The sequence below is a fragment of the Oncorhynchus keta genome, chromosome 28 (assembly GCF_023373465.1).
Source record: "Oncorhynchus keta strain PuntledgeMale-10-30-2019 chromosome 28, Oket_V2, whole genome shotgun sequence".
In the NCBI taxonomy this organism is placed as follows: domain Eukaryota; kingdom Metazoa; phylum Chordata; class Actinopteri; order Salmoniformes; family Salmonidae; genus Oncorhynchus; species Oncorhynchus keta.
The window spans coordinates 28,368,297-28,393,274 of NC_068448.1; the positions used below are offsets into that span (position 1 = coordinate 28,368,297).

At 41.6% G+C, this 24,978-nt stretch overlaps 1 protein-coding gene across 1 annotated transcript; it reads left to right on the forward strand.

Moving 5' to 3' along the window:
• Positions 1-453: 453 nt before the first annotated feature.
• tmco4 (transmembrane and coiled-coil domains 4) lies at positions 454-24,673 on the forward strand. The gene is made up of 14 exons (XM_035740571.2): positions 454-882; positions 1,424-1,574; positions 1,744-1,918; positions 2,137-2,164; positions 2,271-2,400; positions 2,780-2,877; positions 4,603-4,746; positions 4,917-5,036; positions 5,387-5,551; positions 6,260-6,396; positions 10,052-10,136; positions 10,418-10,535; positions 10,825-10,942; positions 18,847-24,673. The coding sequence occupies exons 1-14, from the start codon at positions 831-833 to the stop codon at positions 19,402-19,404; spliced, it is 2,079 nt and encodes a 692-aa protein (XP_035596464.1). The 5' UTR covers positions 454-830; the 3' UTR covers positions 19,405-24,673.
• Positions 24,674-24,978: the final 305 nt, after the last annotated feature.

Genomic DNA, 24,978 nt, shown 5'->3' on the forward strand with positions numbered 1-24,978 from the left:
ATAGTTGGCCATCATGGCTTTTGAGGGAGAGCAAGTAGATCCTCTTAAGCTACTTGACAGCTTGGTTAGCCTGATCATGTCTGTGAGCAGCAGGGTGCTGAATCCACTGGCAAATGTTGATGTACTCAAAGGGCCAATAGATGGATACATCAGTCCCAAACAGTACCATGGTTACCTTTTTGAGTCAAAGGCAGCTGAGCTCCACCTTGCGCCTGAGGATTAAAACAATGTCTGAAAGCGGTGTGTAGCCTTCACCATATCCCTCACTAATGAGTTGAGGGTGAGACTGCCAGACAACATCGAAGCACTGCAGTACATGTCCGTTTTTAATGTGGAGGAAACTCTAAAGCACAATAAGAGCCCTGGAGAAATAGAAAAAAATAGCCAAGCTCCCTGGCTACTTTCCTGCAGAGATAGACAAGATTGTCCATTAATGGCGTGCCATCCATCTTAGTAAACGGAATGAGACAAAAACACACGGGGCTTGTTGGCAACACTGAAAGTATGCAGTTTATTAGGCTACAGATGAAAAGTTACGATGTACTTCACATTATGGTGAAAGTGCACGTTGATGAGCTTGATGCTCCTTTCCAATAAATATCGAGGGAACATATAATAATTTCCCCTCATCCATTTACTCTTGCCGAATGAACGAACGAGGTGTTTCAGATCGTTACACGTCTGTACAAGCGGTGTCTCAACGTTACAATTTTGAACACGACCTTGCTTGGACGCGTCAGCTCTTTGGTCAAGTTGCAAAAAGTTCATTGAACTTTCAACCACAAGTAGATAATAACAACCTAGCTGAGCCATCATGCTAACAAAGTGAAATGGAGGAGGAAAGATCGAAACAACACTGTTTTAATCCAGTGTTGACTCGAGGTAATCGATCATGTTTTGCATTTATAAAGAAACATCTACGTGTCAAAGTGGGGTTGTCGACCTAGTTAACTTAAACCAGCTAACGTAAGCTAGCTAATTTAACGTTACATAGCTAACGTTAGCTATCTATCCGCCAGCTGTTTCGAACAGTGAGTGCACATTAGCTAGATAACTTGTATCATAGTCCCCAGTTTATTTGGATAGATGGCTAACTAGAACACGTAACTTATTTTTGTTGTCTAACTAGTTAGCGAACGTACTCATTTGAGGCAGTGTATGGAAGGAGTTAGCTAGCTAGCAAGTGGCTAAATATTTTTGGGGGGACTTATTTTTGCCTGGGTTCAGTGAGTTTCTCCGTGATGCAGGATAATATTTGTTTTTCATGTAGCTAGCTAGCACATTTTTGTATATTTGTTGTTACCTTTCACTGACTGTTCTAGTGCGGCATCGTTGAAAATGTCAGATGTATCAAACCTTTATCAAGATATGATACATTTTGTTCTTGTGTAATAGCAGTAACGTTATCTGACAAAATCTTCAGATCCAGGGGGGGAGAAGCCCAGTCGAGAAAGGCCGGATGAACCGATCGCTGTGGCTGTGATTGGCAAGCAGCTGACTGAACCAGGGCGCTTTGCCTACGCTGGGCTCTGTGGGGTCTCCTTGGGCCAGCTGTTTCCTGGACCTGAGAACAGGTACTGTACTGCAAGGGTTACCAAACTGTTTAACACGGGCCCTTTTCAGCATTGGGGAACAATGCAGAGATGGTTGTCCTTCTGTAAGGTTATTTTAATGCATTTGTTGATATGAATATGAACGCCTTGCTGGCTTTGCCTAATCTTTTGTCCTCTAATCACTGTACAGGTGTTTCCGGGAGCTGTACCTGGAGGGGCTGGTGCAATGGCTGGGTCTGGACGAGTCAGTGATGCCCGTCATGGGGGCCTTTTTGGCAGGCTTGGGATTCGAGGGCAGCGACACCTTCCTCTCTATCCTTCAGGCTGAGCCACTACTGTCTGCAGGTGCCACTCTCATCACACAGGTGGGTTCAGTCACTGCCCTGCACATCTAATCAAATGCTGAAATGATTAATCAGTGTATTGGTGTATGACCATGCTCTCTCTTTCTTTTTTGCACAAGTGACCTGCATGTAACTTATTATGTTTGTGGCCCAGCACTTCAAAACAAAGTACGCTTTGGGCATACTGACACTTCTAAGATCATTCACAAGTTCCTTGTGTCATTCTCTCTCACTCACAGGACCTTGTGTCTTTTTCCGTCAAAGATGGTAAGTAGCTTACATTAATTAGTAGTGTTGGCCTTCATCATAACTGGAAAGTTCATAAAGTACTAACAATGTCTCTGAGTGTGACCAAATCATACTTTGTCCACAGGCCTGTATGACTCCAGATCACGAGTCCTAATTCGCCATGTCAGCTGTCTACTGCGAGTGTCCCCTCAGCAACTGGAGGAGTTTGAGGCGACGCTGGGCGAACGACTGAGAGAGGGAGTGGTGGAGACCGCGTAAGTGAGGGAGAGAATAATTAATTAAAACAAATTTCCCTCGTCATGAAGATGTTTAACTAGATAAAATGTTTAACCATGTAGGCGGCAGTGTGATTTTTGCATGGTTAATTACATTCAGTGTACTCTCTTTTATGTGTCATTGCTTTGCCTCAGGACTGACTACAACAGTAAGTTTGTTTATCCTTTATGGTCTACTTGGTTTGGCTTTTAGTATGGAATGACCCTGTGGTGAAACATGTAACCATAAACTGAAGTACTTCCTTCACATTGTAAACATTGTCTTTGAGAAGCCTATATGAATGCACCAATACATATATTGTTTATAGACATTATGTATCTCACTGTATATTCAGATTGTCTTTCTTTTATTTCTCAGAGAGGAGTCATCTCGGCGACAGACAAAAGAGAGAGGACGCAAATTACGACGCTACCTTCTCATTGGCCTGGCCACTGTGGGCGGAGGAGCTGTGATTGGTCAGTGCTTTTACTTGGGCCAATTGCTAGTATGAGAGGCAACATTGAGAAATTCCCCCAAAAATGTATTACTCACTCATTGGAAAATTCTGCCATTATTTAATGTACAGTTGAAGTCAAAAGTTTACATACACTTATGTTGGAGTCATTTAAAACTAGTTTTTTGACAACTCCACACATTTCTTGTTAACAAACTATAGTTTTGTCAAGTTGGTTAGGACATCTACTTTGTACATGACACAAGTCATTTTTACAACAATTGTTTACAGACAGATTATTTCACTTATAATTCACTGTATCACAATTCCAGTGGGTCAGAAGTTTACATATACTAAGTTGACTGTGCCTTTAAACAGCTTGGAAAATTCCAGAAAAAGATGTCATGGCTTTAGAAGCTTCTGATAGGCTTGACTTTATTTGAGTCAATTGGAGGTGTATCTGTGGATGTATTTCAAGGCCTACCTTCAAACTCAGTGCCTCTTTGCTTGACATCATGGGAAAATCAAAAGAAATCAGCTAAGACCTCAGAAACAAAATTGTAGACCTCCACAAGTCTGGTTCATCATTGGGAGCAATTTCCAAACGCCTGTAGGTACCACGTTCATCTGTACAAATAATAGTACGCAAGTATAAACACCACGCAGCCGCCATACCGTTCAGGAAGGAGACACATTCCGTCTCCTAGAGATGAACGTACTTTGGTGTGAAAAGTGCAAATCAATCCCAGAACAACAGCAAAGGACCTTGTGAAGATGCTGGAGCAAACGGGTAACCAGGTATCTAAATCCACAGTAAAACGAGTCCTATATCGACATAACCTAAAAGGCCGCTCCGCAAGGAAGAAGCCACTGCTCCAAAAACGCCATAAAAGCCAGACTACGATTTTCAACTGCACATAGGGACAAAGATCGTACTTTTTGGAGAAATGTCCTCTGGTCTGATGAAACCAAAATAGTACTGTTTGGCTTTAATGACCATCTTTATGTTTGGAGAGAAAGGGGGAGGCTTGCAAACCGAAGAACACCATCCCAACCGTGAAGCATGGGGGTGGCAGTATCATGTTGTGTGGGTGCTTTGCTGCAGGAGGGACTGATGCACTTCACAAAATAGATGGCATCATGAGGGGTAAAATTATGTGAATATATTGAAGCAACATCTCAAGACATCAGTTGGAAGTTAAAGCTTGGTCGCAAATGAGTCTTCCAAATGGACAATGACCCCAAGCATACTTCCAAAGTTGTCAAAATGGTTTAAGGACAACAAAGTAAAGGTATTGGAGTGGCCATCACAAAGCCCTGACCTCAATCCTATAGAAAATTTGTGAGCAGAACTAAAAAAGTGTGTGAGCAAGGAGGCAAATCCTACTCAGTTACAGCAGCTCTGTCAGGAGGAATGGGCCAAAATTCACCCAACTTACAGTGGGAAGCTTGTGGAAGGCTACACGAAACGTTTGACCCACATTAAACAATTTTAAAGGCAATACACTCAATTAGTATTTGGTAGCATGTGAACTTCTGACCCACTGGGAATGTGATGAAAGAAATAAAAGCTGAAATAAATCATTCTCTACTGTTATTCTGACATTTCACATTCTTAAAATAAGGTGGTAATCCTAACTGACCTTAGACCAGGAATTTTTACTAGGATTAAATGTCAGGAATTGTGAAAAACTGAGTTTAAATGTATTTGGCTAAGGTGTATTTAAACTTTCGACTTTAACTGTAGGTGTGACCGGTGGGTTGGCGGCGCCACTGGTGGCGGCGGGGGCATCGGCCGTACTAGGGGCAGGAGGGGCGGCTGTTCTGGGCTCAGCCACTGGCATCGCCATCATGGCCTCCCTGTTTGGAGCAGCAGGGGCTGGCTTAACTGGTGAGATCACTGGTAGATGAAGGGACTTTGGCAGTGTTTGAAGATAGTTGATCTTGTTTTTTTTTTGTGATAGTTTGTCTACTTTTTACATTTTTTGTTTGAGATCAGAATGTCTTTCCTTTGATCATTTACCTTATTTTCTCACTCACTCGTTCTCTGTCTCTCGCTAGGCTATAAGATGAATAAGCGGGTGGGAGCAATAGAGGAGTTTGAGTTTCTGCCACTGAGCTCAGGGAAGCACCTACACCTGACTGTGGCTGTGACCGGCTGGCTGTGCACTGGAAAATACAGTGAGCAAGCATAACCTCTCACCAGTCTCACTTTAGAATTTACCATCAATAATACTAACATCAAACTGTGTCCACATACACTGACTGCCACTTAAAAACTACCAAGGTCATCTACTGTACATACTTTACAAACCCATGGAGGCAAAATGTAGGAGAATCTTGACGGAACAGAAAGTTGCAATGTTATTCATAACACCATATGATATCGGTAGCAAATTGAAAAAATGCAACTGATATAGATTTTCCGTATCGGTGTCTATCACTATTACAACTAATAGTTTCATGGGACGCACACTTACCGGTATCCACTTTGCTGAACTCCCACTTCCTGTCCCCTCTCCCACCCTCAGGTTCTTTCCAGGCTCCTTGGTGCAGTCTGGGTGCGTGTGGGGAGCAGTACTGTCTGGTGTGGGAGTCTCGTTTCCTTCGGGACCTGGGTTCCACCATGGCTGCTCTTCTCGACGGCCTGGTCAGCATGGTGGCCCAGGAGGCCCTCAAGTATACCGTACTGTCAGGTAGGTAATCACACCACGCCTCCCCATCAGAACATGCCTCACCCCTGGCTAGTTGTTTAAAAAATAATGTAGAGTGGAATTCCACTGAATTGTACAAATTTGTATTTATTTAATTAGACAGATATTGCATTGAAATGAGAGGGAAGACATAGAGGGATACATTCAGAGAAGCTGGTTGAACAGACGATACCTTAGGTTGATCTTGTCAAGGGGAGGCATATTTTTATGGGTTACAATATCTTGTGCTGAAAATGCCATCAATAGGGATGACACGTCGTGATGCGGAGGCTTGTCTGGTAGAACGCCGGCAACAGCTGTTAGAAAGAAGCCTGAGGGTTCCTTTGATATTTGTGTGGGTGGAAATAAGGGGCCATGTGAGTTTATATGCAAGCAATGTGACTGAGTTAAATGATCCTTTGTTTGGTTGAATAGGATTTTGTAGTAGGATACACCATTGAGAATTCTTTCCGGTTTCACCCAGGAGTTCAACAACCAACTTTGAACATGCCCCTCACTCAATTAATCCTGCACTGTAGAAACAAAGTCTAAATACATTTTTGTTTAAAGTAAAACTTTTCCATGAACATAGCAAGTTTGATTGTTGAATTCCAACCAGCATCCTAAATTGAGTGTTGTCCTCCAGTCTCATAGATAGCCTAGTAACCCTCCACTACTGAGAAGCTCTTTCCCCTACTTGTCCCTGTCTAGGTATTGTGACTGCTCTTACGTGGCCTGCCTCTCTGCTCGCGGTGGCCAGTGTTATAGACAATCCCTGGTCTGTGTGTCTTAGTCGCTCAGCCGAGGTGGGAAAACATCTCGCTCAGGTGCTGAGGAGTAGGCAGCAGGTACGCTTCGCACTACTGACAACAGCTGCCACCACACACCAGCATGACCGCTCAGTAGGATTCAATCCCGTTGAAACAGGGATCTCTTGTTAATTACATAAGTAAATACGTTTAAGGATGGATGAAATATAGATTTACAGTGCCCTCTAATTATTGGGACAGTGAAGCATTTTTTCTTTTGGCTCTATACTTCAAAGGTTTGGATGTGAAATCAAATAATGACTGAGGTTAAAGTGCAGGCTGTCACCTTTAATTTGAGGGTCTTTACACCCATTATGGGTGAACCGTTTCGATATTACAGCACTTTTTGTACATTGGCCCCCCCCAGTGGAGCAAAAGTATTGGGACAAATTCACATGTGTATCATTATTCACGATTCATTCAGGATTATCTGTAATCATGGTAGCATCTATAGTGGGGCAAAAAAGTATTTAGTCAGCCACCAATTGTGCAAGTTCTCCCACTTAAAAAGATGAGAGAGGCCTGTAATTTATCATAGGTACACTTCAACTATGACAGACAAAATTAGAAAAGAAAATCCAGAAAATCACATTGTAGAATTTTTAATGAATTTATTTGCAAATTATGGTGGAAAATAAGTATTTGGTCAATAACAAAAGTTTCTCAATACTTTGTTATATACCCTTTGTTGGCAATGACAGAGGTCAAACGTTTTCTGTAAGTCTTCACAAGGTTTTCACATACTGTTGCTGGTATTTTGGCCCATTCCTCCATGCAGATCTCCTCTAGAGCAGTGATGTTTTGGGGCTGTTGCTGGGCAACACAGACTTGTAACTCCCTCCAAAGATTTTCTATGTGGTTGAGATCTGGAGACTGGCTAGGCCACTCCAGGACCTTGAAATGCTTCTTACGAAGCCACTCCTTCGTTGCCCGGGTGGTGTGTTTGGGATCATTGTCATGCTGAAAGACCCAGCCACGTTTCATCTTCAATGCCCTGGCTGATGGAAGGAGGCTTTCACTCAAAATCACACGATACATGGCCCCATTCATTCTTTCCTTTACACGGATCAGTCGTCCTGGTCACTTTGCAGAAAAACAGCCCCAAAGCATGATGTTTCCATCCCCATGCTTCACAGTAGGTATGGTGTTCTTTGGATGCAACTCTGCATTCTTTGTCCTCCAAACACGACGAGTTGAGTTTTTACCAAAAAGTTATATTTTGGTTTCATCTGACCATATGATATTCTCCCAATCTTCTTCTGGATCATCCAAATGCTCTCTAGCAAACTTCAGACGGGCCTGGACATGTACTGCTTAAGCAGGGGGACACGTCTGGCACTGCAGGATTTGAGTCCCTGGTGGCTTAGTGTGTTACTGATGGTAGGCTTTGTTACTTTGGTCCCAGCTCTCTGCAGGTCATTCACTAGGTCCCCCCGTGTGGTTCTGGGACTTTTGCTCAACGTTCTTGTGATCATTTTGACCCCACAGGGTGAGATCTTGCGTGGAGCCCCAGATCGAGGGAGATTATCAGTGGTCTTGTATGTCTTCCATTTTCTAATAATTGCTCCCACAGTTGATTTCTTCAAACCAAGCTGCTTACCTATTGCAGATTCAGTCTTCCCAGCCTGGTGCAGGTCTACAATTTTGTTTCTGGTGTCCTTTGACAGCTCTTTGGTCTTGGCCATAGTGGAGTTTGGAGTGTGACTGTTTGAGGTTGTGGACAGGTGTCTTTTATACTGATAACAAGTTCAAACAGGTGCCATTAATACAGGTAACGAGTGGAGGACAGAGGAGTCTCTTAAAGAAGAAGTTACAGGTCTGTGAGAGCCAGAAATCTTGTTTGTTTGTAGGTGACCAAATACTTATTTTCCACCATAATTTGCAAATAAATTCATTAGAAATCCTACAATGTGATTTTCTGGATTTTCTTCCTAATTTTGTCTGTCATAGTTGAAGTGTACCTATGATGAAAATTACAGGCCTCTCTCATCTTTTTAAGTGGGAGAACTTGCACAATTGGTGGCTGACTAAACTTTTTTGCCCCACTGTACATTAATGTAGAAGTGTTTAGAAACATATTATATTCTTATTTAAAATGAAAGTGACTCCAAAATGGCACAGTACATTATTTACCATTAATTTCTGTTGGGCACAAAATCATCTGAAACAACCAAAACAAAGAGTCACAGGCTTGATGTAGTCGTTGCATGCTATGAATATGGGAACATATACTTTTTACTACACAAGTGCAATTGTACCAATACTTTCTGATGTACAGGACTGCTGTAATTTCTAAATCCTTCACCTGATATGGATGAAAATACCCTATAATTAAAGCTGACAGTCTGCACTTTAACCTTATAGTCATTGTTATGATTTCAAATCCTAACTTTTGGAGTATAGAGCCAAAAGAATAAAAAAGGCTTCACTGTCCAAATATTTACGGAGACACTGTAGCTGTAATTGGGGCTTGGCGATACATCAAATGAATAAAAATGATGTGAGACGTATTTGAAATATCTTGATATCGCAATAATGGAGTTTTATTTAATTTTTGTATGAGCATTAATGTCCACTTGTTCTCATGTCTATTTGTCTCCTATCACCTCTGGCCGTGATTGGGAGTCCCACAGGGTGGTGCACAATTGGCCCAGTGTCGTCTGGGGTAGGCCGTCATTGTAAATAAAATAAAAATTCTTAACTGACTTGCCTAGTTAAATAAAGGTATTTTTCAGGGAGATCTGCTATTGGCTCCTTGATTTGTCGCTAGATTATGTTTTTCCGTGACGACGTCACAGCACCAACTTGCCTTGCTGCGGTCCCCGACGTAGATTTTCACCCCCATCCCTTGTGCTTCTACACCTGTGTGTGCGAAGTTGCTGTGACTTCTGTTGCAAAGACAGCTTCTCCTGCTCTCATTTGTGGCAGAATTGGGAACGTGGGAAAAGTTGTTGAATACTTTTCAAAACCATTAGTAACCTTTTGGTGTCATAACTCCCTGAAGGCAGCCTGAAAAAGTAATTGAATTTGTTGCTAGAATCTTTTACCAATACAAGTTGCTGGAGGGGTATGAAAACTCGCAAAATATATCGACAACATTGCTAATTTGGTTTAACTTGAAATATAAAGATGAGCTGGCTACTCACAAGCACGTGGGCTTGTGCTTGAGAGATTTGTTTGAGACCTGTTATTTTTTTAAACGCCTGCTACAAGAAGTTATTCGTTATTAGTGACTGCATTATGCATGGTTCTGGTTAAATTTGAGACAAAAAGGGCATTTTCATAGCCAGATCAGTGATTTTTGCAAAAATGCTGGTTTAAACCATTTAAATAAAAATAATTAAATTATTAGTGGGTCTTATGGTTGTGGAAGGATTATTTATCCTAGGTATAATTTCACAAGCACTGAATTCATTAGATTATTGCAGACTGTTTGAAATGCAGTGTGTAAAAATCCTGTAAATTAAAATTAAATACAGATGTGATTTATATGCCATATCACTGAACCCTAGCTGTAATTGTCATTGGAGTTTGAACATTTACATTGAAGGTTTTACAATGGACATATCTTTATACAACTAAAGTTAGATTTTATAGATTTTTTTGCTGTAGATGTGGTTACAATTATCTGGATTTTGAAAGCCTGTGTCATGAAGTTTGTTGTGTCAACAAATCAGTATTGGTGTTTTTAAAGGGAAAGCGTCCTGTCAGTCTCATTGGCTTCAGTCTTGGAGCGAGGGTTATCTACTTCTGCCTTCAGGAACTTGCCAAAGATCAAGGTATAGCAAGCACACTAAACCCTTGCCTGACTTTATACATACTCTAGAGTGTAACAAGCCTAACAATCGTCAAATTGTATTGTTGCATTTAACTGAAATGCCTTCAAAGATTTTGCATAATCATCTAGGTATGCTTTTGATCTATTAATCAAAATATTCATTTTTGTGAGATTTTTGCCAGATACATGTCACCGCTTACACACACACTCTCACACAACTGCAATACAGAACTGTTCAAATTAACAATATCTCTTTTTCTATCCTGTTGTACATGGTCTCAGATTGTGAGGGCGTGGTGGAGGATGTTGTCCTATTGGGTGCCCCAGTAGATGGCACCGCCCAAGCCTGGGAGAGAATGGTCAAGGTGGTCGCTGGGAAGATAGTGAATGGATACTGCAGGTGAGAAAGATATCCTATCATACCTTTGGGGGTGAGATTGTTGTCTTGGTGACGCAAAATATGTATACAGCAAGTTTTGAATTTGAGCTATTGTCAACTAAATATATTAATGTATATGACCATTTCAAAATGAGAAAAATGTCATAAATATTTTCATATGCATGCATTCTTTATCTACTAGGAATGGAATAAGTATGCATATAAATGATTTAGTCTCTTCATTGATAAAGAGCACATTCATGATAGAAAGGTGCTGTGGTTTTTATTAATTGGTCCATCAACCTGTCAGAGGGGACTGGCTACTGGGATACGTCTACAGGGGTTCGTCGGCACAGCTGTCTGTTGCAGGGCTTCAGCCAATCAGCTTGAATGATCGCCGCATATTCAACGTGGATCTATCTTCTGTGGTGAGTTACACTATTGTACCTCAATTAGTCATTTCCGAATTAAAAGTGGCAGCTTTTACATGACACTAGGTTTCAGCTTAGTCCATTTATTTTCTATCCAACACAGCATCATTGTGCTTTTGTTATTGCACTGACTTGTTGTTAAGTACTGACTGTTGTTGTTTAGCACATGCTGCATAACAAAATAATTTGCCTGAAGTCACTGACTACCAGCTGTAAGCAGAGGGAGAATTCACACATCACTGTGCAGTACCGACTCGCCTGGTGATTTTTATTTTTTATTTCACCTTTTTTTTAAACTTTTCTGGGATATGTGGGACGGTCGCGTTCCACCTGGCAAACATCCAGTGAAAATGCAGAGCGCCAAATTAAACTTTCAGGAAATCACACATACAATACACCAAATTAAAGCTACACTTGTTGTGAATCCAGCCAGCATGTCAGATTTCAAAAAGGCTTTACGGCGAAAACATAATATGCTATTTTCTGAGTATAGCACCTCCGCAAACAATCATATTTCAACCTGCCAGGCGTGACACAAAACGTAGAAATAAAGATATATTTAATGCCTTACCTTTGAAGATCTTCCTCTTTTGGCACTCCAATATGTCCCGTAAGCATCACAAATGGTCCTTTTGCTCGATTCATTCCGTTGATATATATCCAAAATGTCAATTTATTTGGCGCATTTGATTTTGAAAAACACCGGTTCCAAAACGCGCGACATAACTGCAAAATATCTCAAAAGTTACCTGTAATCTTTTTCCAAACATTTCAAATAACATTCCTGATACAACTTTAGGTATTTTTTAACGTAAATAATAGATTAAATTTAAGACGGGATAAACTGTTTCATACCAGAGAAAAAGAAAGTAGAGCGTGCTGTTCAGGTCGCACGCCTCTAACAAAGAGTACACTTCCCTCGAGCTTCATTCTGAACAGTGTTACTTCTTTTTTTCTCAAAGGAAAAACCTCAACCAATATCTAAAGAAGTTTGACATCCAGTGGAAGCGATAGGTCTACAATTTTGTTTCTGGTGTCCTTTGACAGCTCTTTGGTCTTGGCCATAATGGAGTTTGGAGTGTGACTGTTTGAGGTTGTGGACAGGTGTCTTTTATACTGATAACAAGTTCAAACGGGTGCCATTAATACAGGTAACGAGTGGAGGACAGAGGAGTCTCTTAAAGAAGAAGTTACAGGTCTGTGAGAGCCAGAAATCTTGCTTGTTTGTAGGTGACCAAATACTTATTTTCCACCATAATGCAAATAAATTCATAAAAAATCCTACAATGTGATTTTCTGGATTTTTCCCCCTTATGTTGTCTGTCATAGTTGAAGTGTACCTATGAGAGAGGCCTGTAATTTTCATCATTTTTTTAAGTGGGAGAACTTGCACAATTGGTGGCTGACTAAATACTTTTTTGCCCCACTGGCTTTGGTGAAAAAACGGATGGCACTGTGATAGACTACATTCAATTTGCTAGGTAGAGTGTTGGAGGATATTTTCTAAATGACATCACCAAAGTCAAGGATCGGTAGGATAGTCATTTTTACGAGGGTATGTTCGGCTGTATGAGTGAAGGATGCTTTGTAGCAAAATTCTAGATTTAATTTTGGATTAGAGATGCTTAATGTGTGTCTGGAAGGAGAGTTTACAGTCTAACCAGACACCTAGGTATTTGTAGTTGTCCACTGTTACAGGAATTAAATTCCTCTGTTTTAATACCCAATTCAAATTAAACACTCTGTCAATTCATAAGAATTTGTAAGACTCTTATTTGTATAAAATGGACAGAGACCAGTCTTTGAAATCAACCAGCTGCGTTTATTCTCGAGAGTACTGCCCATGATACATTTTATCACAGGTTATAAACTGAAAATGACGTCAGCGTTTTCTAACTGTTCCGTCTCTTCTTGACACTGGTACAAAGGCTGTATAAGTTCTCAAGCCTTTCCACATCGTCTAGAGCCAAGGCCAGCCTGTGTAGATAAGCATTCTAGCCAGTCTGGCGATATAGTTAATTCATTTCTACCAAGGAACAGACAGTCATTGTTCTAATTCTTGATTATATTTACGCACATTATATTCAGTACTAGGATTAAAAAGAAAATGCATACATATACAGTAACATAATAGTATTCTTAGTCGGTCCTTGAAATGTATACATAATTAGTCATTATTGATAAAAATTCCCTTAACATCCACATCTTCAGAACTGTTCAGAGTAGTGATGCTAGACTGGGTAGGCGTGTGCGGGCAGCGATCGGCTGAAGAGCATGCATTTAGTTTTGCTTGCATTTTAGAGCAGTTGGAGACCACGGAAGGAGTGTTGTATGGCATTGAAGCTCGTCTGGAGGTTTGTTAACACAGTCCAAAGAAGGGCCAGAAGTATACAGAATGGTGTTGTCTGCGTAGAGGTGGATCAGAGAATCACCAGCAGCAAGAGCGACATCATTGATATATATATACAGAGAAAAGAGTCGGCCCGAGATTTAAACCCTGTGGCACCCCCATAGACTGCCAGAGGTCCAGACAACAGGCCCTCCGATTTGACACACTGAACTCTATCTGAGAAGTAGTTGGTGAACCAGGCGAGGCAGTAATTTTGAGAAACCAAGGCTATTGAGTCTGCCGATTTAAGAATGCGGTGATTGACAAGAGTCTCAAGCCGTGGCCAGGTCGATGAAGACGGCTGCACAGTATTGTCTTTTATCGATGGCGGTTATGATATCGTTTAAGACCTTGAGCGTGGCTGTGGTGCCACCCATGACCAACCGGAAACCAGATTGCATAGCGGAGAAGGTATGGTGGGATTCAAAATGGTCGGGGATCTGTTTGTTAACTTGGCTTTTGAAGACTTTAGAAAGGCAGTGTAGAATAGATATAGGTCTGTTACAATTTGGGTCTAGAGTGTCTCCCCCTTTGAAAAGGGGATGACTGCAGCAGCTTTCCAATTTTTAGGGATCTCAGACGATACGAAATAGAGGTTGAACAGGCTAGTAATCTGGGTTGCAACAATTGTGGCGGATAATTTGAAAGCCGGTCCAGATTGTCTAGCCCAGCTGATTTGTATGGGTCCAGATTTTGCAGCTTTTTCAGAACATCAGCTATCTGGATTGGGTGAAGGAGAAATGGTGGAGGCTTGGGCAAGTTGCTGTGGTGGGTGCAGAGCTGTTGACCGGGGTAGGGGTAGCCAGGTGGAAAGCATGGCCAGCCGTAGATTTATCGGTGGTGACAGTGTTTCCTAGCCTCAGTGCAGTGAGCAGCTGGGTGGAGGTGCTCTTATTCTCCATGGACTTTACAGTGTCCCAGAACTTTTTGGTGTTTGCTACAGGATGCAAGTTTGAAAAAGCTAGCCTTTGCTTTCCTAACTGCCTGTGTATATTGGTTCCTAACTTACCTGAAAAGTTGCATATCGCGGGGGCTATTCGATGCTAATGCAGTATGCCACAGGATGTTTTTGTGCTGGTGAAGGGCAGTCAGGTCTGGAGTGAACCAGGGACTATATCTGTTCTTAGTTCTACATTTGTTGAATGGGGCATGCTCATTTAACCTGTTGATCCTACCCCCTACTTTTTCAAACATTCTGTTAAAAATCGCGCAACATTTCAGCGCCCTGCTACTCATGCCAGGAATATAATATATGCATATGATTAGTATGTGTGGATAGAAAACACTCAGACGTTTCTAAAACTGTTTAAATCACGGCTGTGACTATAACAGAATGTGCGTTTCATCGAAAAACGCAGGAAAATCTGATCGCTGAAAATTGGAAAATATATCAATGCGCCACTTGAATGTATTGTTGAATGGGAACCACATTACCTGGAGCCGAGATTGCAATTCCTACAGCTTCCACACGATGTCAACAGTCTTGTCATTTGCCTAGGATTTGTTTCTTGGTCAAACGAACAAGAGACAGCCCATTTCTTCCGGTCTCTGACCGGATATTTTGGTTGAGATTTATCCGGACATTATTTCAAGACGTAGAGCTATAGAATATACATCGCCCCGTGATCAATTTGCTCGATTATTAACGTTTACTAATACCTAAAGTTGCATTGCAAAAGTATTTCGAAGTGTTTTGTGAAAGTTTATCGTCAACTTTTTTAATTTTAAAAAATGACGTTGCGTTATAAAACGCTGTTTTTTTTCCTTGATCACACAGTCTTCATAGATCGATATCTAGGCTATATATGGACCGATTTAATCGAAAAAAAAGACCCAATAGTGATGTTTATGGGACATCTAGGAGTGCTGGCTGGATTCACAGCGAGTTTAGCTTTAATTCAGTACCCTGCATGTGTGTTTTAATGAACGTTTGAGTTTTAACAAGTACTATTAGCATTTAGCGTAGCGCATTTGCATTTCCAGATGGCTAGATGGGACGCATGCGTGTCGGGTCGACTTAAGAGGTTAACCTCTTGATTCTAGCCATCCGGGATCGTGAATACAGCCTCAAGCTCATTACCATAACGCAACGTTAACTATTCATGAAAATCACAAATGAAATTAAATAAATATGCTAGCTCTCAAGCTTAGCCTTTTGTTAACAACACTGTCATCTCAGATTTTCAAAATATGCTTTTCAACCATAGCAAAACAAGCATTTGTGTAAGATTATTGATAGCTAGCGTAGCATTCAGCATGTAACATTTTCACAAAAACAAGAAAAGCATTCAAATAAAATCATTTACCTTTGAAGAACTTCAGATGTTTTCAATGAGGAGACTCTCAGTTAGATAGCAAATGTTCCGTTTTTCCAAAAATATGATTTGTTTAGGACAAATCGCTCTGTTTTGTTCATCACGTTTAGCTACGAAAAAAACCTGTATCCAGGAGTGTAATTATCCCGCAAGCTCATTAGCATAACACAACGTTAACTAATTCATGAAAATCGCAAATGAAATTAAATAAATATATTAGCTCTCAAGCTTAGCCTTTTGTTAACAACACTGTCATCTCAGATTTTGAAAATATGCTTTTCAACCATAGCAAAACAAGCATTTGTGTAACAGTATTGATAGCTAGCGTAGCATTTAGTGTTAGCATTCAGCGGGCAACATTTTCCCAAAAACAAGAAAAGCATTCAAATAAAATAATTTACCTTTGAAGAACTTCGGATGTTTTCAATGAGGAGACTCTGTTAGATAGCAAATGTTCAGTTTTTCCTGAAAGATTCTTTGTGTAGGAGAAATCGCTCCGTTTTGTTCGTCACGTTTGGCTACCAAAAAAAAAAATGAAAATTCAGTCATCAAATGACAAACTTTTTTCCAAATTAACTCCATAATATCGACTGAAACATGGTAAACGTTGTTTAGAATCAATCCTCAAGGTGTTTTTCACATATCTCTTCGATGATATATCGTTTGTGGAAGTCTCCTCTCTCCTCTGAATCACATGGAAGAATGCTTGCAGCTGGAGATTACGCACCAATTTCGACAAAGGACACCGGGCGGACACCTGGTAAATGTAGTCTCTTATGGCCAATCTTCCAATGATATGCCTACAAACACGTCACAAAGATGCAGACACCTTCGGGAAACGGCAGAACGTGTAGGCTCGTTCAGGTCGCATTCACAGCCATATAAGGAGACAATGGAAAACAGCGCCTCAAAAATTTTGCTAATTTCCTGTTTGAAGTTTCATCTTGGTTTCGCATGTAGCATCAGTTCTGTGGCACTCACAGATAATATCTTTGCAGTTTTGGAAACGTCAGAGTGTTTTCTTTCCAAAGCTGTCAATTATATGCATAGTCGAGCATCTTTTCGTGACAAAATATCTTGTTTAAAACGGGAACGTTTTTTCATCCAAAAATGAAATACTGCCCCTAGTGTTCCAAGAGGTTAAGATGGTGAGGAAAGCATTTTTAAAGAATAACCAGGCATCCTCTACTGACGGAATGAGGTCAATATCCTTCTAGGATACCCGGGCCGGGTCGATTAGTAAAGGTCCGTTTACTGAAGTGTTTTAGGGAGCATTTGACCGTGATGAGTGGTGTTCGTTTGACTGCGGACCCATTATGCACGCAGGCAATGAGGCAGTGATCGCTGAGATCCTGGTTGAAGACAACAGAGGTGTATTTAGAGGGCAAGTTGGTCAGGATGATATCTAAGAGGGTGCCCGTGTTTATGGATTTGGGGTTGTACCTGGTGGGTTCCATGATAATTTGTGTGAGATTGAGGGCATCTAATTTATATTGTAGGATGGCCGGGGTTTTAAGCATATCCTAGTTTAGGTCAAATAACAGTACAAACTCTGAAGATAAATGGGGGGAAATTAATCCACATATGTTGTCCAGGGCACAGCTGTGGGCTGAGGGGGTCTATAACAAGCGGCAACGGTGAGAGACTTATTTCTGGAAAGGTGGATTTTTAAAAGTAGAAGCTTGAACTGTTTGGGTACAGACCTGGATAGCCTGCAGAGTTCTGTCATGCTATCCATCTCTGCAGTAGGTTGCAACTCCACCCCTTTGGCAGTTATATCTTGGTGGAAAATGTTGTAGTTGGAGATGGAAATGTCAGACTTTTTGGTGGCCTTCCTAAGCCAGGATTCAGACACGGCTAGGACATCGGGGTTGGCGGAGTGTGCTAAAGCAGTGAATAAAACAAACTTAGGGAGGAGGCTTCTGCTGTTAACATGCATGAAACCAAGGCTTTTGCGTTTACAGAAGTCAACAAATGATAGTGCCTGGGGAATAGGAGTGGAACTATGGGCTACAGGGCCTGGGTTAACCTCTACATCACCAGAGGAACAAAGGAGGAGTAGGATAAGGGTACGGCTAAAGGCTATAAGAACTGGTCGTCTAGTGCATTGGGGACAGAGGGGAAAAAAGGTGCAGATTTCTGGGCATGGTAGAATAGATTCAAGGCATAATGTACAGACAAGGGTATTGTATGATGTGAGTACAGTGGAGGTAAACCTAGGCATTGAGTGATGTTGAGAGGTTTCATCTCTGGAGGGACAAGTTAAGCCAGGTGAGGTCTCCGCATGTGTGTGGGGTGGGACGAAAGGGCTATCTAATTAATTTTGAGCGGGACTGAAGGCTCTACGGTGAAATAGAACTGTAAAAACTAGCCAAGACAGCAGTAGACAAGGCATATTGACATTAGAGAGAGGCATAAAGCAATCACAGGTGTTGATCAGGTGTGATCCTTTCATCCTCTAAATGCCCATTGTAGCTTCATGACGCTACAGGCCTCAATGTCTCCACGGCCTTGGGAATGGAGTTAGAGGCCAAGCTATTGAGAACTGAAAATGTTTACTATTGAGCTGCCGGGAGGCATTGATTGCGTGAGTTTTTCAGCAGACTGAAGGTTGAGAAGGCTTCTAGCTACACAATGGCTGTGTTCAATAGTACATTTCAGTTGGTGTCAGGCAACCTTGTACTTCCTCTTGTTTGCCAATACTCTCTCTAAAACCTTTTATTACTACAACATAATAGACATGTATTCATAATACACCATTTATTTCAAGTTTTAAGGAAAACTATGTTAAGGTAACTGCAGCCACCACCCCCATGGACTGTCATATGAAAAGACAACCTTTGACAGAAAATCATCACGGTAGATTAACATTTTATTTTAAATGTAACCTTTACTTAACTAGGCAATGCACAAAGGACAACTTTGAGAGCATTACAACCTTGACGTGTTGAATAAGGTCGGGATGATACCAGTGTCGTGGCAAGGAAACAGAACACGAAGCATCATTAAATCATTATCACATGTATTTATTTTCCAAGCTATAGCACACCAATATTTTACATACAGCAGGTTTAGAGGACCAGAGTTTGGTCTGCCTCGTGTTTTCATTTTTGCCATGAAAAAATATTGCGACACTGGTATTGTCCTGGCCCTACTGTTTGAATGGAAATGATTGAACCCCCCTCCCCTTCTTTTAGGTGAAAGGTCACTTGGACTACATGCGTCAGATGGATACCATCCTCGTAGCAGTGGGCGTGCCCACCAGAGAAGTTCCAGGAGCTGGGGGTGGACCTCTTCAACCACTCACTATGACCGAGAGAAAACTGGACATAGCCATGATCCAATCAATACAAGGGGACGTGGCTGAAAAGCTAAAACTGGTTGGTTCTTCGGCTGGAGCAGGTGAGACTTGCATGGGTGAGGGAGGGCAGCTGGAGGAAAAAGAGGATATGGGAGACGGTTGGGATATCCCCGACATATCAGATCTGTTGGACTCGCTAAACGAGATCGATGTTGTTTCAACTGAAAACATTCTTGAGGGCAACCTGCAACAGAGTTCTGAGGGGAATGCCACCCATGAGGACAACCGTGCACCTTCCCATCTAGAGTTTGATGGATGGGGAAAAGAGCTGGATGAGATATGGGGGGAGGGAGTGGAGGTGACAGAGTCTGACACTGAACACACGTCCTGGAGTTGGGAGGACACACGCTGGACTCCCGAGCACAAACACATGGGACCAAACAGGCGGATATAGGAGGTTACAGGAGGAACTGCCTCACTGCAGTTTTGTCTGCTTCTTCTCAACTTGAATTACCAACAATATCCCAATCGTGTGTGGAAAGACCTCCTTTACCTTAACAGCACACTCGGGTGCCAGAACACTCAACTAAGGCATCCGTACCACAAGCGTAAAAGAAAACCATTTTTTATTTAACTATGGCAGTCTTAAGTTTTGTCAATCATTTCATTTACAAATGAATCTGTTGCATAATGTATAGTGTGTTAAAGTATTGTCTGTTTTATGTAGGCAGGATGTAAATTAAAAACATTTAATTACAACACATTTAATTATAGACATCCCCCACTTTTATGGATATAAAAGACAATGCAGCATGAATGAATTCTAACTATATTCCTAAATCCCTCCGGTCGATTATTCCATCTGTTGGGGATTATGGTTATCACAGTGACGTCGCCCAGTGATTCTCAGTGCCTAGCTCTTCCTCATCCACTCCTGCCCTGTATGCTAAATTACACCTTCTAGATCATTTTTACATCTTGCTACCAACCCCAACAAGACACACCTTCCTCCAATGTATGGTGTTCATGCTCTCTTCTCCATCGTCCCCTTCAGTCCAGCGTGTCCACCTGATTAGGCAGCAGCAAGGGCAGCTCAATCCCAGCATGCTCTGCATCATACAAGTTGACGGCGTCTGTGGCGGTGGCGGGGGGCTGTCGGGGATCGGAAGCCAGGGAGGGGGGCTCTGTGGGCAGGTTGGGCTCACCAGAGTTGCAGAGGGAGAGCTCCGGCGAGGGTCTGTGGGGCGAGCGGGTAGAGCAGCAGGGCAGCAATCGCCCCAGGGCCCGTTTGAAGTCACGCATGAACAGCGGGTAGATAATGGGGTTCATGGTGCTGTTACAGTAGCCCAGCCAAGTGATGGCATCGAAGAGTGCCGGGGGAACACACTCGCATACCGCCTGACAGGTGAGAAAGAGGGCAACAGACAGGCATTGGGGTTGTGTTCAGTATGTACACAACATTTAAGATTTTGTGAAACAAAAGTATTCTTATCAGAAATATGTAGCTTGTCGGAAATATAGTGCCTATCATAAGTATGCACCCCCCTTGTATTTTTTGTTCACGTTTTGTTGCATTACAAAGTGGGATTTAATTTTATAGGGGGTCACCGATCTACACACTTTTTTATATAAATGTTTACAAATTAATGAAAAATATTTTAACTAAAAGGTTGGATATGTATTTATGGCATGCCTAATTAATATACAGTGCATTCAGAAAATATTCAGACCGTGACAGCCTTATTCTAAATAAATAAAAACATTCATCAATCTACACACAATACCTCATAATGACTAAACAAAAACAGGTTTTTAGACATTTTTGCTAGTTATTAAAAATAAATAACTATTAAATTCACATGCACTACCTGTCAAAAGTTTTAGAACACTGACTCATTCAAGGGTTTTTCTTTATTTGTACTATTTCTACAATAATAATAGTGAAGATATCAAAACTATGAAATAACAATTGTAATCATGTGAAAAATCAAATCAAAATCAAGGTAACCAAGGAAGTGTTAAACAAATCCAAATATATTTGAGATTCTTCAAATAGCAACACTTTGCCTTGATGTCAGCTTTGTACACGCTTGACATTCTCTCAACCAGCTTTACCTGGAATGCTTTTCCAACAGTCTTGAAGGAGTTCCCACATATGCTGAGCACTTTTTGGCTGCTTTTCCTTCACTCTGTGGTCCAACTCATCCCAAACCATCTCAATTTGGTTGAGGTTGGGGGATTGTGGAGGCCAGGTCATCTGATGCAGCACTCCATCACTCTCCTTCTTGGTAAAATAGCCCTTACACAGCCTGGAGGTGTGTTGCATCATTGTCCTGTTGAAAAACAAATGATAGTCCCACTATGCCCAAACCAGATGGGATTGCATATCGCTGTAGAATACTGTGGTAGCCATGCTGGTTAAGTGTGCCTTGAATTCTAAATAAATCACACAGTGTCACCAGCAAAGCACCCCCACACCATAACACCACCACCTCCATGCTTTACAGTGGGAAATACACATGCAGAGATCATCCGTTCACCCACACCACGTCTCACAAAGACACTGGTTGGAACCGAAAATGTCTAATTTGGACTCCAGACCAAAGGACAAATGTCCACCGGTCTAATATCCATTGCTCGTGTTTCTTGGCCCAAGTCTCTTCTTATTATTGGTGTCCTTTAGTAGTGGTTTCTTTGCAGCAATTTGACAATGAAGGCCTGATTCACGCAGTCTCCTCTGAACAGTTGAAGTTGAATTTTTTTGGGCTGCAATTTCTGAGGCGGTTAACTCTAATGAACTTATCCTCTGCAGCAGAGGTAACTCTGGGTCTTCCATTTCTTTGGCGGTCCTCATGAGAGCCAGTTTCATCATAGAGCTTGATGGGTTTTTGTGACTGCACTTGCAGAAACTTTAAAGGTTCTTGAAATGTTCCATGTTGACTGACCTTCATGTCTTAAAGTAATGATGGACTGTCTTTTCTCTTTGCTTATTTGAGCTCTTCTTGCAATAATATGGACTTTGTCTTTTACCAAATGGGTATATCTTCTGTATACCCCCTACCTTGTCACAACACAACTGATTGGCTCAAACGCGTTAAGAGGGGAAGGAATTACGTAAATTAACTTTTAACAAGGCAAACTTGTTAATTGAAATGCATTCCAGGTGACTACCTCATGAAGCTGGTTGAGAGAATGTCAAGAGTATGCAAAGCTGTCATCAAGGCGAAGGGTGGTTATTTGAAGAATCTGAAATATAAACACTTTGGGTTACATAAAAATAAAAGAGAATTTCATCTTTATTTTACCAGCTAGGCCAGTTGAGAACAAGTTCTCATTTACAACTGTGACCTGGCCAAGATAAAGCAAAGCAAAGCAGTGCAACACAAACAACAACACAAGAGTTACACATGGAATACACAAACATACAGTCAATAATAAAATAGAAATAGTCTGTATGCAGTGTGTGCAAATGAGGTAGGATAAATGAGGTAAGGCAATAAATAGGCCACAGTGGTGAAATAATTACAATATAGCAATTAAACACTGGAGTGATAGATGTGCAGAAGATGAGTGTGCAAGTAGAGATACTGGGGTGCAATGGAGCAAAATAAATAACAGTATGGGGATGAGGTGGTTGGATGGGCTATTTACAGATGTACAGGTGCAGTGATCTGTGAGCTGCTCTGACAGCTGGTGCTTAAAGTTAGTGAGGGAGATATGAGTCTCCAGCTTCAGTGACTTTTGCAGTTCGTCCCAGCCATTGGCAGCAGAGAACTGGAAGGAAAGGTGGCCAAAGGAAGAATTGGCTTTGGGGGTGACCAATGAAATATACCTGCTGGAGCGCGTGCTACGGGTGGGTGCTGCTATGGTGAGCTGGGATAAGGTGGGGCTTTACCTAGCAAAGACTTATAGATAACCTGGAGCCAGTGGGTTTGGCGACGAATATCTGAGAAGTAGTTGGTGAACCAGGCGAGGCAGTCATTTTGAGAAACCAAGGCTGTTGAGTCTGCCGATAAGAATGTGGTGATTGACAAGAGTCGAAAGCCTTGACCAGGTCGATGAATACAGCTGCACAGTATTGTCTCTTATCGATGGCAGTTATGATATTTTGTTTCATTGTTTTGATGTCTTCACTATTATTATAGTAAAAATGAAGAAAAACCCTTGAATGAGTATGTGTTCTGAAACTTGACAGTAGTGTAAGTATTCAGACCCTTTACTCAGTACTTTGTTGAAGCACCTTTGGCAGCGATTACAGCCTCGAGTCTTCTGGATATAATGCTACAAGCTTGGCACACCTATATTTGGGGAGTTTCTCCCATTCTACTCTGCAGATCCTCTCAAGCTGTGTCAGGTTGGATGGGGAGTATCGCTGCACAGCTATTTTGAGGTCGCTCCAGAGTTGTTTGATCGGGTTCAAGTCCGGGCTCTGGCTGGGTCAATCAAGGCCATTGAGACTTGTCCCGAAGCTACTCCTGCGTTGTCTTGGCTGTGTGCTTAGGGTCTTTGTCCTGTTGGAAGGTGAACATTTGCCCCAGTCTGAGGTCCTGAGTGCTCTGGAGCAGGTTTTCATCAAGGATCTCTCTGTACTTTGCTCCGTTCATCTTTCCCTCGATCCTGACTATTCTCCCAGTTCCTGTCGCTGAAAAACATCCCCACAGCATGATTCTGCCACCACCATGCTTCACGGTAGGGGTGGTGCCAGGTTTCCTCCAGACGCAACGCTTGGCATTCAGGCCAAAGAATCTTGTTTCTCATGGTCTGAAAGTCCTTTAGGTTCCCTTTGGCAAACTCCAAGTAGGGTGTCATGTGCCTTCTACTGAGGAGTGGCTTCCACTTGGTGTCTCTACTATAAAGGACTGATTGGTGGAGTGCTGCAGAGGTGGTGGTCCTTCTGGAAGTTTCTCCCATCTTCACAGAGGAACTCTGGAACTCTGTGTCAGAGTGACCATTGGTTTCTTGGTCACCTCCCTGACAAAGGCCCTTCTCCCTCGGTTGCTTAGATTGGCCGGGTGGCCAGCTCTAGAAAGAGTCTTGGTGGTTCCGAACTTCTTCCATTTAAGAATGATGGAGGCCACTGTGTTCTTGGGGACCTTCAATGCTGCAGAATTGTTTTGGTACCCTTCCCCAGATCTGTGCCTCGACACAATCCTGTCTCGAAGCTCTACAGACAATTCCTTTGATTTCATGGCTTGGTTTTTGATCTGACATGCACGATCAACTGTGGGACCTTTTATATATTGACAGGTGTGTGCCTTTCCAAATCATGTTCAATCAATTGAATCTACCACAGGTGGACTCTAATGGAAACAGGATGCACCTTAGCTCAATTTCAAGTCTCATAGAAAAGTGTCTGAATACTTATGTAAAGTATGTTTTTCATTTTTAATACATGTGCAAAAATTTATGAAAACATGTTTTCGCTTTGTCATTATGGGGTATTGTGTGTAGATATTTAATACATTTTAGAATACGGCAGTAACGTAACAAAATGTGGAAAAAGGGAACAGGTCTGAATACTTTCCGAATGCACTGTATTTTTACTTACCCAGAATTTGGTTGTTCATCATTGCTAGACAACCATTTAGCAGTTATGTCCTTGAGCTGTTCTTGTCTATTAATGTTCTGTATTATTTCATGTATTGTGTGGACCTCAGGAAGAGTAGCTGCTGCTTTTGCATCAGCTAAAGGGGATCCTAATAAAATACTAAATACCAACTTGACAGAGCTTGAACAATCTTTGAAAATAATTATGGGCAAGTATTGTACAATCCAGGTGTGCAAAGCTTAGAGTCTTAACCCCTCAAAACTCAGCTATAATCGCTGCCAAAGGTGCTTTTTTTGTATTGACTAGGGGGATGAATACTTATCTATTCAGTATGTTACTTTGTAACACAAAATGTGACGAAATCCAGGTGGGTGGGGGGGGGTTAATACTTACGATAGGCACTGTATGTATCCAATGGAAATATGTAGCCAATAAGAGGTAAAACAGAAAATATTATTTCAAATGCTCTTTTCATCAGTG

Excerpts from the sequence above, each read along its gene's own strand:
- tmco4 (XM_035740571.2), top strand. The coding sequence starts at position 831 with ATGGAGGAGGAAAGATCGAAACAACACTGTTTTAATCCAGTGTTGACT. Across the intron at positions 1,575-1,743 it reads TTTCCTGGACCTGAGAACAG|GTGTTTCCGGGAGCTGTACC; the intron begins GTACTGTACTGC and ends ATCACTGTACAG. Across the intron at positions 2,165-2,270 it reads GTCTTTTTCCGTCAAAGATG|GCCTGTATGACTCCAGATCA; the intron begins GTAAGTAGCTTA and ends CTTTGTCCACAG.